At 41.9% G+C, this 14,134-nt stretch overlaps 1 protein-coding gene across 3 annotated transcripts in view; it reads left to right on the forward strand.

Annotated features, from left to right (window-relative positions):
- Positions 1–4,700, forward strand: part of RHOJ (ras homolog family member J) — an 87,695-nt gene extending 82,995 nt beyond the window's left edge. For 2 of the 3 annotated variants that reach the window (XM_054448014.2, XM_063651665.1), the window contains one exon: positions 2,344–4,700. In XM_054448014.2, the coding sequence (XP_054303989.1) occupies positions 2,344–2,490 (147 nt within the window). In that variant the 3' untranslated portion in view covers positions 2,491–4,700. The remainder of the gene's footprint in view (positions 1–2,343) is intronic. The other variant, XM_063651666.1, reaches the window with a different exon arrangement.
- The last annotated feature ends 9,434 nt before the right edge of the window (positions 4,701–14,134 follow it).

Consider the following 14,134-nt stretch of genomic DNA (forward strand, 5'->3'; position numbering starts at 1 on the left):
AGTACATTCACGGAAGGAGATTTCAGAGATTTCTTTAACCAGTTAACATCTTATCCAGGTTTGAAGGATGAGGAAAAGTTTTTCAGGTGGGCAAAGGGGTCTGGGGAGGGCACAAAATTCTAGACAGGGAGACCAGGACATGCAAAGGCATCCTTTAAAGCATAGGGAGCAAATTGGCAACTGACGGGCCAAAGTTCACCCACAAATGTTTTCATCAGTCCAAACACATATTTTTAATGCAATTTAGTGGCCAACATTTAACAGTTTGGAAACACATTTCTAGCTTCTAAAAGAAATTCAGAAGGTCGAGCAACTCTAGCCCAGCATTTCCTCATCAACAGAAACGTTAAACAGTCTCTTAGATTAAGCATGTATTCTTCAGTCTGCCACAATCCCCACCACTCCATATTATCCTATACTCAAGTAACACACTTTACATTATCCACCCTTGAATTGGCATCTCTGCATTATAGTCTTCAAAGATCAGCAGCAAATCTGTCCGGCCTAGAAATGTTTTTCTCTTTCACCAATTTGATCATAATGCTGACTTGTTGAGATGGCGGCTTTTCTCTTACAACCTGTTTGGTTCTTTTTCTTTTTCTTGGCTCTCTATTTGCCTTCTCTGTATGCCTTTGCTAATTCTCAAATGAGGGAAAAAGAACTACTCTGCTACTAGCCATTTCTTTAGATACGAGCTTACTCTGTTTATTCCTCTAACATCTTCTCTTCTTTTCTCTCCATTTACAGGACATGCCTTCCTTCTTCTTCCCTTCTCTCATCACCTTTACTATATCCATAACAGCTTCGCCCATTTATTCATTAATTTTGCTCTTTCAGCCACAATTTCATTACATTTGCTAGAGACAGCCCAAAAGAGTAGTTAAGACTTTGGCTCAGGAGGCAGATAAATTCGAATCTCTGCCATTTTCTTAGTTGTGTGGCCATAAGGGAGGTTACTTAGCCTCTCTGGGTATCAGTTTCCTGAGCTGTGAAATGAGGATGGTGACAGACTTTTCCTTGTAAAGTTCTTGTGACAGTGAAATTAGCTCATGTACCACAAGGTCCAGCTCAGCAAACTATAGTTGCTGTTAAATCCATGAACCCTCTCAGACATGTCTGAGATTTTTAAATGAGAATCTATAGTTCTGGCCTGAATTTCTATATTTCTCATGAGCGGTTTGTGATTATCAAACACACCATAGTATGAAATCATCAGAATATTTAAAATGAAGCCCTATGCAAGTATGAAATATCTTATCATTTAAATATATAGACTGTACACTGACAAGGAAGATGTCTCTGGCATTAAATGTCTTTTATGATTATCGTTACATGTTTTGTTGTTGTTACATGTTTTAGTGGGTTTTTTTTTAACTTTTTAAAAAATATGCTTTTTAAAGTATGTTAAGGCTGGGTGCAGTGGCTCACACCTATAATCCCAGCATTTTTGGAGGTTGAGGCAGGCGGATCACATGAGGTCAGGAGTTCGAGACCAGACTGACCAACATGGGAAAACCCCGTCTCCACTAAAAATACAAAAACTAACCCGGCTTGGTGGCAGGTGCCTGTAATCCCAGCTACTCGAGAAGCTGAGGCAGGAGAATCACTTGAACCCAGGAGGCAGAGGTTGCAGAGAGTCAAGATGGTGCCACTGCACTCCAGCCTGGGCGACAAGAGCGAAACTCCATCTCAAAAATAAATAAATAAATAAATAAATAAATAAATAAAGTACGTTAAAACTAAATAATAATACCAATTGGATATTACCTTGTTGAGGGATACCTTAAAAGAGGTACATTTTAATCAAGAATGACCTATAAAACCATATCACTCTCTCTCTTTCTATCTGCTTTATCAACCAAGCTGACACTTTGCCTTTTATCATACCAAAGAAGATACATATCACTTGTACATGATTTAGACATTCTGCCTACAAATGAGAGGATATGAAAAACAAGATCATGCACCCCTGTTCTTCACAAAACATATTTAAATTATATCATTGGTTTTGAATTGTCTCCTAATTTTTTAGATCTTTGCATTTTTGATGTTCTTAGGAATAAATGGCTATGGGTCAATTTTAGGATTTACTGCTTTCCAGAAGTAATCCACAACCATTTATTGCTAATAAAGGAAAGTAAAAAATACAAAAATACAAAAAAAATAGGAAAACAGATACAAATTGAAATGGAAAAAAAAAAAAAAAGACAATCATAATCCAAACCACCCCACAGGCTGTTTGTAGGACAGGCAGAAGCAAGTGCTTGTCTGGGCAGTGAGTTGATACCACTGTGCTTTTCTCTCTTTTTTATCTCTCATGCCTTTCTCTCTTTTGTGTTTAAGATCGGAGCACAGTGCTACTTGGAATGCTCAGCTCTGACTCAGAAAGGTCTCAAAGCGGTTTTTGATGAAGCAATCCTCACCATTTTCCACCCCAAGAAAAAGAAGAAACGCTGTTCTGAGGGTCACAGCTGCTGTTCAATTATCTGAGGTTGTCTGGGATCTGCCTCCACCCCATCCGGGGATGAGAATGGCAGCCAATCTCTGCGGCCAAGCTCCAGCCAAAAAGGAGGGCACGACCAGAAAGGAATTCCCTTTGCACGGAGGCTTGACCCACCACCCTGTGAGCCCTCCCAACACAGCACACTAGTCAGCTCACTGCCACGACCTCCCTGCCAGCCAGAAGCATCCGTACTGCACACTCTCTGAGAATGCTGGGTCTGGATTGCAGACAGTGCCGCTGCTGATCGTATCAAAAACAAAGTCAAAGGCCATCTTACATTTTACAAATCCCCAGCTCATGAACGTGAAGCTGATAGGAAATCACCCCAGGGAACCCGAAAAAGAAACTTGGTTCCTCTATTGGTGGCCTTACTTGATGTCTTTTACAAAACTTGGGACTACAATACTAACCTTTTTTTCTGAATCTGCTGTTCTACCCATGTGTCTCACATTCATTTGTATTATTTCAAGAAATGTACTAATTTCCAGTTCACTCAGGCCTTACAAATCCATACCAAATTAGCCTAAAGACAAGGAATTTTATATTCATTTCTATTTTCAGCATGTTTCTACCAAAGCTATTAGAACCAACACGTACCTCTGAATGCCTGATTATAAGAAGACACAAGAAGACTTTAAAAGTTTTGGAAATTTACAGAGCCATGATTTTTGAACCTGATTGAAAGAAAACCATCTGAATTGTTGCAGGTCCACATTTTTGCCAAAGATGCACGCTATAAATGCCTAGTAGTGGCCTGATTTTTTTCCATGTATTGCCACGACAAACTAAAAATGAACTGTGTTTAAGAATGTAGTATTTCTGTTTTTCATCCAAGTTGATTGGGGAAAGAATATGGCAGGATCCATCTTTTACAGTATTGTGTATTCAGTAAAGTGGACATTCCTGCTCCTCCCTTCCCCCATTGCATGCCCTCTTCCTCCCTTGATTTCAGTTTCTCTCATGCCCGGATCCTTTTATTCTCCCCAGTTATAACCCAGTTATAAAAGAAAGATCTGAGCATAAAGATATGTGTTTAAAAATAACTAAAAGTAAAGGAAAGTGCCTTAATTTTTCTATTTGCTTCAACTGAAAGTGCTTCTCAGCTCACCCCATGTAAGTTCTCATTCCATGTAAATGACATTTTCCAGTTACAACTGGTACTGAAATATTGCCTCTCTCTTTCCTTACTCATCCTCCCAAATGTCTTTGTGGGAGCCATATCAGTGGATACCAAGCTCTGTATCCATTTGTCCCCTGCCCTCCACAATGTGTGACATAGAACAGGGAATTTGGCCCTGGGAAAGTAAAAGCTCCCAGTAAGGAATCCTGTGCCCAATCATGTACAACAATTCCAAACATCCAGGAATTTTTGTATCATAGAGCGAATTACTTCCTATCTTTTCATTAGAGGCTATGAGGGCTTCTAATTAGTCTTAGTTGCTTATAAGTGCCCTGGAATCACCCAGGTAGGCACTTAATTTTTTTTTCAATTGCATGAGCAAAGTGCTTCTTAGCAGTATGAAATTACAATTTTAGTTTAAGACTTTCCAGATTCAAGCGCCCACTGTTGGAAAAAGCCAGCCTTTCTAATCTCTTCTGCTACTGGAATAAGCACTTAAGAATTGCGTGATAGCCAGACACCGTGGCTCATGCCTATAATCCCAACACTTAGGGAGGCTGAGGTGGGTGGACCGCTTGAGCTCAGGAGTTCAAGACCAGCCTGGGTAATATAGTGAGACCCTGTGTCTCTATAAAAAAATTAAAAATTAGCCAGTTGTAGTGACACACACCTGTAGTCCCAGCTACTCAGGAGGCTGAGGCAGAAGGATCACTTGAGCCCAGAAGGTAAGGCTGCAGTGAGCTGTGACTGTGCCACTACACTCCAGCCTTGGTGACAGAGCAAGAACCTGTCTCAAAAAACAAAAAACAAAACAAAACAAAAAACCTACATTTCCAGTACTACTTCCCTTCTCTCCCATCTAATTGCTGAACATTTTCTTTCATACGCACACACTCCAATGACTGGAAAAACGGGAGTTTCAAGTCAAAGCTTGACATTTAGAGAAAACAAGGACTTTCTGCCTTTATAAATGGAAATCAACTGTGTATGAACTATAATTCTGCAGAGGTTATGAATTCATCCTTTATAAACAATAATGAACTTTTAGTCCTGTAATAAATGAAATGTTATTAGGCAGCTTTGTTGCATGATTGCATAGTTACATTTGCTAATGAGCCACTCATTTCTCATTGATGGGGATGAAAAAATGAGAGCAGTATGTTTCCAGGTGTGCGCACTCAACAGGCAAATAGCTCCCAAGGTCACCACTTCCCTAATGGGCCACAGGAAGTAAGTTGATCATGATGGGGAGATCACTCTGTCACCCAGAACCAGCAACTGGATAGAGACCGTTGTTAGTGTCTGGGTAGAGCACAGGCTCCCAGGGGTCTTAAGAGCTAATTACTGAATAAAACAATCTAGAACAAAGCAACCTAAACAAGTTAATGTCATTCTGCCAAATTAACCAGTTATTCCTTGTTTCATGGCAAGATCGTTTGTTTCACTAAAAAGTGTTTTCTGCTATAAGATTAAACTGTCTTCTGAAGCCAAAGATAAGAAGAGACGTAGAGGCCAGGCGCGGTGGCTCATGCCTGTAATCCCAGTGCTTTGGGAGGCCAAGGCGGGCAGATCATGAGGTCAGGAGATCAAGACCATTCTGGCTAACACAGTGAAACCCCGTCTCTACTAAAAATATAGAAAAAAATAGCTGGGCGTGGTGGCGGGCACCTGTAGTCCCAGCTACTCGGGAGGCTGAGGCAGGAGAATGGCGTGAACCCGGGAGGCGGAGCTTGCAGTGAGCCAAGACCGCACCACTGCACTCCAGCCTGGGTGAAAGAGTGAGACTCTATCTCCAAAAAAAAAAAAGAAGAGACATAGAAATTTGAAGAAGGGTCCTTTAATGGTCCACACCATCTTCCAAAGTCAAGAAGTGGCAGCTGATATCCATTTGAAAGTAGACTCCTAGCTTTTCAGAGCTAGACAAGGCCTCAGAAACTATAGTTGAATTCCTCATTGTACCAATGAGAAACTCAGGCCTAGATGGGTAAAAAGAGGTAGGTGTGTTGTAGCAGTGCTGGGACAGATCTCAGTTTTTCTGCTTCCCATACAATCCTCTTCAACCCAATACTACAATGTATTCATTATCACACATATTAAGCTGGAGTTTTGTAGCCATGTTATTAGAGCTGCAACTGTGTATCCTATAGATTCCAGCCACATTTTAAACACATAATTTCATGTAGTTAGGCCACTAAAAATAAAGTAATCCATCAAACTAGTAATATACTAGAGAATTTGACCTACATACTAAGATACCTGAAATCCACAGTATATGGCAATTTAACCCCCATCTAATAATGGCTCAATCAAGTAGCTAAACATATTTATTTCACTCAGATGGTTGCTTGTTTGGTAGAATGAATAGACTCCTTGGGCTATTTTGGGAACACAAAAGGACTAGGACACAAATCAAAGCCACATCCACAGTAAGAAATCTGGGCTGATTTCTGCCAAGAAAAGTTACAAAGAGTAATTACTTGATCACGTGGGAAAATTTTGACATAAAAGAAGTAATGGATAAAAAGAAAGAAAAATGAACACTTGCTGAAGACAGTAATTATAGCAACCCTAAACCAGAAAGCACTAAGCCAGGAAGTCTAAAACTAAGTCATACACATATGACAAGGTGCGGGGGTTGGTCCTGAGACTTCAGTGAGAATATGTCCGATCAGGATATGCAAAGAACCATTTGGAAGATTTCTGGTTCATAAGAGAAGTACCAAATGAAGTGGATGTGACCATACGCAATTTGCATAGGACCCCCAAGGAGGAAATAGTATGACATGGTAGTAAAAAAGCAATCACGACTACCCTCACAATTTTAGGAGAAAATAAAACTAAATCCAGAATTTGAAGCCAACAACAATTAAAAAATGTCATTATTTAGGGTATACGTTCCTGTGGGCAGTACCTTGCAAAGTAGAACATCTTCAGGAAGAAATATTTGACTTGAGGTAAGGCTTTCAAGATTGTCATATTACACTCATAAAGGCAAACTCATCCTTGAGACCAAAGTGATAGAAGATTAGAAATTAAGGCCTTGTTTTAAAGAAATGTTGACATCATACTGGAAATTATTATCCAGCTACTTACACATTCGTTTTTAAATCCATCCCTATGTTTAGCTGCCAAAATGCAAACTGCGCATTCTCTCTCAAAAGAGAGCGCCACAGGTCACCAGCTATTATTCTCCTAGGAGTCATTGAGTAGTCTGCCCAAGTACACATAAGGAAACTCAACAAACTATTTTCATTTCAAGGACCATTAGAAACAGAAAGGAAAAGAGAAGGTCAGGGAAACAGTTTCTAACAAAGGAGGTGAGGCACTTTGAAAAAGAAAATATTTAGAGAACGGAGAGGAAGCTAAACCCAAACAGCCAAAATGCACAGCTGACAATTATTCCGGGAAGTTGGTAACTTCTGCCTGGTCTCTAGAAGCACAGGAAGAAAGGACTGTTAGCGTGAAGAACACTCCATGGTTCTGGGTATCTAGGCAGTCAGTCAACAGGGCTAACCATGTGATAATCCTGGGTAATTCCAACTCACAGTTCACTAAAAAACAAGTGGAACCCTGGGCAAAGCCCTTTGGGTCTTTAATAGAAATGGAGGACATCACCCTCTCACTTTCTCTGCTTCTACACAGCAGGCAGTCAAGGAAAACTTGCCAAGAAATATGAGTGAATAAATGATTTTGAACGTTTCATTGAGCAGGAACATGAAAAGGATGATTTGGGGATAGCTGGAAGGATAGTTACTTGTATGAATAATATTTATTCACCGTCAGTGAGATATTTCTCAATAGAAAGATTGTATTTAAAATGTACAACCACAATAACAGAAAAAAAATACGAGATAAAGCAACAGTTCACGGTGCCACAATGGTCAACAAAGACCAGAAAGGATATTAAAGCACAAGTTCTACTCAGCAGCACTTCAGCCATCAGAAGCTCCGCCGTGCTATTTTGAAGATCTCTTTCAGTTAGGGGACGAATGAGTCAAAGAGGGCTTGGCTGCTCTGTGAAATGGTGAGATTCAAGTTCAACAATAGTTCTTGGCTTTGAAATTCCACTACCGGAAATTAGAGTAAAATCTGCACCATTAATCTTGGTCACAATCTTATGTTTTTGTCCTTAGAGGATATTATGTCAAAAAACTAGGGTTGCTTCAGTGTGTGCGTGTGTTTTAAATATGTTCTACTTTGATCATTTCATTTTGTTCTATGAGTTCTGCAGTGACTCAGAAGCTCCATGATACTATAACTGGAGTAATTTTGTTGTATTTTTAGCCATGTCCTCCAAGCCTCCTGGTATATGCTGTGATCTTTGCCGAACAGAATCTGATCAGTGTTATAGGGGAAATGATGTGTGAGGCTCTACGAGGAGAGGGTCTCCAGGGCCCACACCTGAGTCATGCCTTGAAGCAACCTCAGCACACTTAGCCTCCCAGTGATTCTGTGCAAGTCTGTCTCAATCTTTTGAGCTTATGTTAGTTCTTTGGGGAAAAAAAATAGAAACAACTTCTGAATAGGGCAGTATGTTTGGGGCAGCTTTGTGAATACATATCTAAAATTACCTCCATTTGCCATTTTTTAAATCAATTTTTTTCAAGCAATCAGATTCTTTTTTCCTAGAGGAGCTGTGGGCAAGAAAGCTAATGAATTCTACATCCTTCTCATCACCTGGTTTAAATTGTTTTCTGCTCTGAGTAAACAGTAATTACTGTTTAACTACATCCCAGCAGAATTTTATCCCAATTGCAACAGTTCATATTCCTCCTAATGTAATCTCTGCAGAGGAAATGATCGTCAAGGGAAGTAGGCTGACCTGCTCACGGGATGGCGTTCTTACAATCTGCATCTTATGTAATGGCGATTCTGTGTGCCTGTGTCATAATTATTGGAATATTATGTTATGCTTTTTTTTTTTTTTTTTTTGAGATGGAGTCTCACTCTGTCCCCCAGGCTGGAGTGCAGTGGCACAATCTCGGCTCACTGCAAGCTCCCCTCCCAGGTTCACGCCATTCTGCCTCAGTCTCCCAAGTAGCTGGGACTACAGGTGCCCCCCACCATGCCCAGCTAATTTTTTTTGTATTTTTAGTAGAGACGGGGTTTCACCGTATTAGCCAGGATGTTCTCAATCTTCCTGACCTTGTGATCCACCCGCCTCGGCCTCCCAAAGTGCTGGGATTACAGGCGTGAGCCACTGCACCCAGCCTATTCTATGCATTTTTTAACATTACAATTTATTTTGTGCCATGTTCTGACTTTTAAGTCATTAAATCGTCTTTTTTCTATTCATATTTCTGGGAAATCTAAAGGTGGCTCCAACTGCCATTCCAGAAAATTGCCTTCCCCAGGCCTCTGTTAGAACAAGAAATTCTCCAGCCCTTTGTGACTCAAGATGTGGCCTGGGAACCAGCAGCGTCAGCATTACCTGGGAGCTACAAAGGACTGTGGAATTTCAGGCGCAGCCCAGACCTACTGAATCAGAATCTGCATTTTTAACAGGACTCCCAAGTGATTTGTATACACAGTGAAATAGGGGAAGTACTGGTCTCTGAGACAACCAAGTTCATCATCAGTCTTTATATCCAAACATACAGCTGCCTAATGAAGAACCATCAACTTAGCCTGTCTCTCAGATGCTACCTTTTGAGTGTTCCTTAGGCTAATATTTGAGTTGCTCACATTTACTGGATGAATAAAAGGGCTGTCAGAAGTCTTTTCTTTTTCTTGTCATGTGCTGCCCAGCTGCAGGAAAGGAATATGCATATTTTAGAATCAAAAGCAGAAAAGCAGCATCTGGTTTGCTAGATCTGCTAGATCTAAAGTACTTCTGTTCTGAAAGTCTTTTTCGTGTTTATTAGGGTGAGAAAAAAATGCTCCCCCAAAATTATTTTCCATGAAGACATAAGAAAGATTCATGGTACATGAAGTTTTATAAACTCACAAAGTAAAGATAAAACAAATTTCTGAGGCATGAAACTTTTGGTAAAATTTCTGTCTTCATTGCTTAAAACACGGAGCTCTAGATGACAGAATAAGGGTTGATTACAAACAACTTGTCCCCTAAACAGGACACAGACTCATGCCAGAGACTCATGTTGTTATTGCCTTAAGCACTGATCAGAGTTTTATTAACTTTCTAGACATATTTTTACTAAACATCACTGGGGACCATGCTTTGTTCTCCCTGCCCACACCCCACCCTGTGTACAAGAGCCCTTTAAAAATTATACACAACCACGTACAGCAGCCTATCCTCTTATTCAAATCCTGTTGTTGCTGATGAAGTCCTGAAGGCAAATCACACCTACCTTCAAACAAATCAAAAAAGAGCACAAGGACCACCTGTGCTCTTGTACCTGCAAATAGCCTAGCTAATTTTTTCACTAGGATGTCAGTGATTCGGTCCCACAATAAGGACCTGATAGCACTGTGCAGGTGCAGTCATTAAAGGCCCACCTCTTCTAGGAAGCACCAACCACCTCCCTCTTCCTGCAGCAGGCTTCACTTTCCATTTGCAGACACAGGTCTGACATTAGGACATTCAATCAGGTGTTCCTCATGCTCCAAGCAACTGGAACCCACCTGTGTTCCAAGATTACCTTTCAACTGAAAAGCTTTTAAAGGCCAGGCACAGTGGCTCACGCCTGTAATCCCAGCACTTTGGGAGGCCAAGGTGGGTAGATCACCTGAGGTGAGGAGTTCGAGACCAGCCTGGCCAACACGGCGAAACCCCATCTCTACTAAAAATACAAAAATTAGCTGGGCATGGTGGCGTGTGCCTGTAGTCCCAGCTACTTGGGAGGCTGAGACAGGAGAATGCTTGAACCTGGGAGGCAAGGGTTGCAGTGAGCCGAGATCGTGCCACTGCACTCCAGCCTGGAGTCCATCTCAAAAAAAACAACAAAAAAAAAACGCTTTTAAACTGGGACAGCTGTCACCTCTGGGAGCCACTCAGCTAGCCAAAGCAGCTAACATTCTTGGGTTTCAGCAAATCCCAAAACAGAATCTTACCAAAGATTATTTCTTTTTTTTTTTTTTGGATAGAGTTTCACTCTTATTGCCCAGGCTGGAGTGCAATGGCGTTATCTCGGCTCACGGCAACCTCCATCTCCTGGGCTCAAGCAATTCTCCTGTCTCAGCCTCCCAAGTAGCTAGGATTACAGGCAGGTATCATCACGCCCAGCTAATTTTGTCTTTTTTTAGTAGAGATGAGGTTTCTCCATGTTGGTCAGGCTGGTCTCGAACTCCTGACCTCGGGTGATCTGCCTGCCTCGGCCTCCCAAAGTGCTGGGATTACAGGTGTAAGCCACCGTGCCCAGCCAATTATTTCTCTTTATTGTAAATGTATCCCTGATTTCTTCCTTGTAACCACTGATGCAAGCAGCCAAAAGGGCTTCTACCACAAGGGCCTGCCTATCTTTCTACAGCCTGCCACAGCACGGCACCCCGACCCAGCAACTTCTTTTCCCAGGCCACAAAGGAAAGTCTATTTTATCCTCTTCGAAAAAAACTGGTATCAACAATCCATTTGCCTTCAAGAATCCATTTACTTGTAACCTTAAAATGTTTAATTCCCAGTGCCTTTACTGTTAACGGTAAAATGAATTCCCCATCCAGGATAACTAAAGGCCTCTTTTCATTTCAATAAAAACATTACTACTGAATCAGGCACATTGAAATGATCACGTGCTGAAGGAGAGAACCCTCCCTGCCCTGCCCTTGCTCAGAGCCCACACATTCTCCTTCCCTTGTCTGCAGCATAGAAGTTGGCATGGGTAAATTTATGGTACATTAGTTCCTGTCGGCTTTGTCCTGAAGTTGGCTCAGATTTTGTTAATGCTGAAATTTGCAGTTGAATTCAGTTGGACTTTGCTTCTCATTAATGAGTTGACATTGCAGTGGGGAGATGTTTCAGCATTTGCTCCTTGAGCTTGCTCAAGCAGGAGCCAAAAGCTGAACAAGATCTTCCTCTTAAAAATATGTCCAACATATTTTAAAATGCTGGATAGTTTAATTCCACTCAGTAAAACTGGTCCCCCAAAATATTTTAATTTTGATATGCAGATTCCAAGAAGAAATGGAAGATGGGAGGTTCAAAACAGTCTGGAAGCTTAGATCGTCTGACTTTGACGGCTCACTCCTCCATGTTGGGTCACCTGAAGAAATTTTTTTTTTTTTTTAAACAGAGTAGAGTAGAGTCTCGCTCTGTTGCCCAGGCTGGAGTGCAATGGTGTGATCTCAGTTCACTGCAACCTCTGCCTCCCAGGTTCAAGCGATTCTCCTGCCTCAGCCTCCCAAGTAGCTGGGACTACAGGCATGTGCCACCACAGCCGGCTAATTTTTGTATTTTTAGTAGAGACGGGGTTTCACCATGTTGGCCAGGCTGATCTCGAACTCCTGATCTCAAGTGATTTGCCTGCCTTGGCCTCCCAAAGTGCTGGGATTACAAGCGTGAGCCACCGTGCCAAGCCATCACTTGAATAATCTTTACGTGAGCAACACGGTAAAACCAAGAAAGCATGATCTGTTCATACATTTCATGTAGAAAGAACTTGCAAACTAACAGGATAAAATTTTTATTTTAAGTGCATAATTCTGTATGTATATACTTCCTCGAGATAATAACTATTAATAGTTCATCAATATCCCTTATTGTGTATGTGTACAGTTTATTTTCAGTGAATAAATTCTCTTTCAAACGATTTTAACTCATATTTGCAACTTGGAGATAGTCACATTTATTCCTTGCTTGTAATTCTTTGAAATTACCAAAAGAAAACAACTATTCTTATCTTAGTATTATTGATATTCTTTATTAAAATAAAATGTTTTTTGTCTTTTAGAGAACGTCTGTTTGTTTGGTGTTGTCAGGGGCGTGGATAAGGAGGTGTTTGTATTTTTGGCTTTGCGTGACTTTCCAAAAGCCCCAATGGCTCACAATCAAGGTCAAAGCATATAACTAACTGTTCTTGTGTATCAGGAAGCCTTTATTAAAAAAACTCAATTATTTAGTATGCTAAAGAAATTGTACAGCCAGAGGAACTTAGGGTCAAATATAAAGCCAAAGAGCTTGGAAAGGTTTACTTTATTTCTGATAATGAGGACCTGGAAAAGAGAATAGAATAATCTCTCTACATTTCTTAACATTGGAGACAAATCCCTGCCTTACATTGCCAATTACAGTGCTTTACACCGCTCCCCTTATTTTCTCATCCTTCCCTAGTTCTTGTCCCAGATATCACCTGCTCAGAAGGCTTCAGTACCCTCTTCAGACATTCTAGGATCACAACCACAAGCCTCTAAGCCTACTAGACTTCCCTGTATACAATTCCAAACAATCCCATTCATTAAACCAACGGATTGCTTGAGCCTTGAGCCTGGGAAGTCAAGGCTGCAGTGAGCCAAGATCGTGCTACTGCACCCCAGCCTTGGTGACAGAGACACTGTTTCAAAATAAAAAAGCTCCCATGGAAAAATAAAATTCCAGGAAATTCCCCCTCTTTTTACCATTTATTAGCTACAAAATAACACATTTCTGATTCTAACAGACCCTCTGAATGAAGCGGACTGCTCCTGTAGGACCCAGGAGACCCCCGCCAAAACTGTGAGTGCCCCAACTGTGGAAGGGGGAAAGGGAAACCCTCCTCTCCTGAACACACACCTGCACTGGAGAAGATGAAGTTCTGTTTGCTGGAAAAGTTTCCAACTTTACCAGAAGCTGAGTCAGTTTGGAGAGCCAAGGGAAATACAGGGGTACAGGAAGCAGCAGAAAGGCCCTGGGAGCTCGCTGGGTCCCCAAGCAGCCCATTCCTGCATGGCACCATAGGGATCCATCAGGAGGGCGGCCAGAGGAGCAGGGGGTAAAACTCCACAGGGAGAAGGAATTGTCTAGCTGAACTTTGTAACAGTTTGAACTCGGTGAGAAGCCTCCTGGCCAGAACTTAGGGGAAGGTGCAAATCTGGTGTCCAGACTCCACAGGCCGGGGAATAACCAAGCCCTTTTCTTTAGAAGCTGGGAGGCGGATAGCCTGGGGCAGGTTTTCAAGCCCATATTGCCCTCTGCCTGGAAATGGTGTGGGGGGCTGTTGGGTGGGGGGGCACAGTGGGAGTGAGACAGATCCTTTGGTTTCCGTGGGAGCTGCATGAGGCCTGTGACTGCTGACTTTCCCCCACTTCCCTGATAACTGGCAAGACACAGCAGAGGCAGCCATAATCCTCCTGGGTACACAACTCCAGTGGCCTGGGAATCTCACCCCCATCCCCCACAGCAGCAGCAGCAAGACCTGACCAAGAGTCTGAGCTCAGACTTGCCTAGCCCCGCCCCCACCTGATGATCCTTCCCTACCCACCCTGGAAGCAGAAGACAAAGCGCATATAATCTTGGGAGTTCTAGGGCCCCGCCCACCACCAGTCATCCCCATAATACTACAGCAGATGCTCTCTGGAAAGCGCCACCTCTTGGCAGGAGGCTGACCAGCACAAAAATAGAACATTAAACCACCAAA

The sequence above is a fragment of the Pongo pygmaeus genome, chromosome 15 (genome assembly GCF_028885625.2).
Source record: "Pongo pygmaeus isolate AG05252 chromosome 15, NHGRI_mPonPyg2-v2.0_pri, whole genome shotgun sequence".
NCBI lineage: Eukaryota > Metazoa > Chordata > Mammalia > Primates > Hominidae > Pongo > Pongo pygmaeus.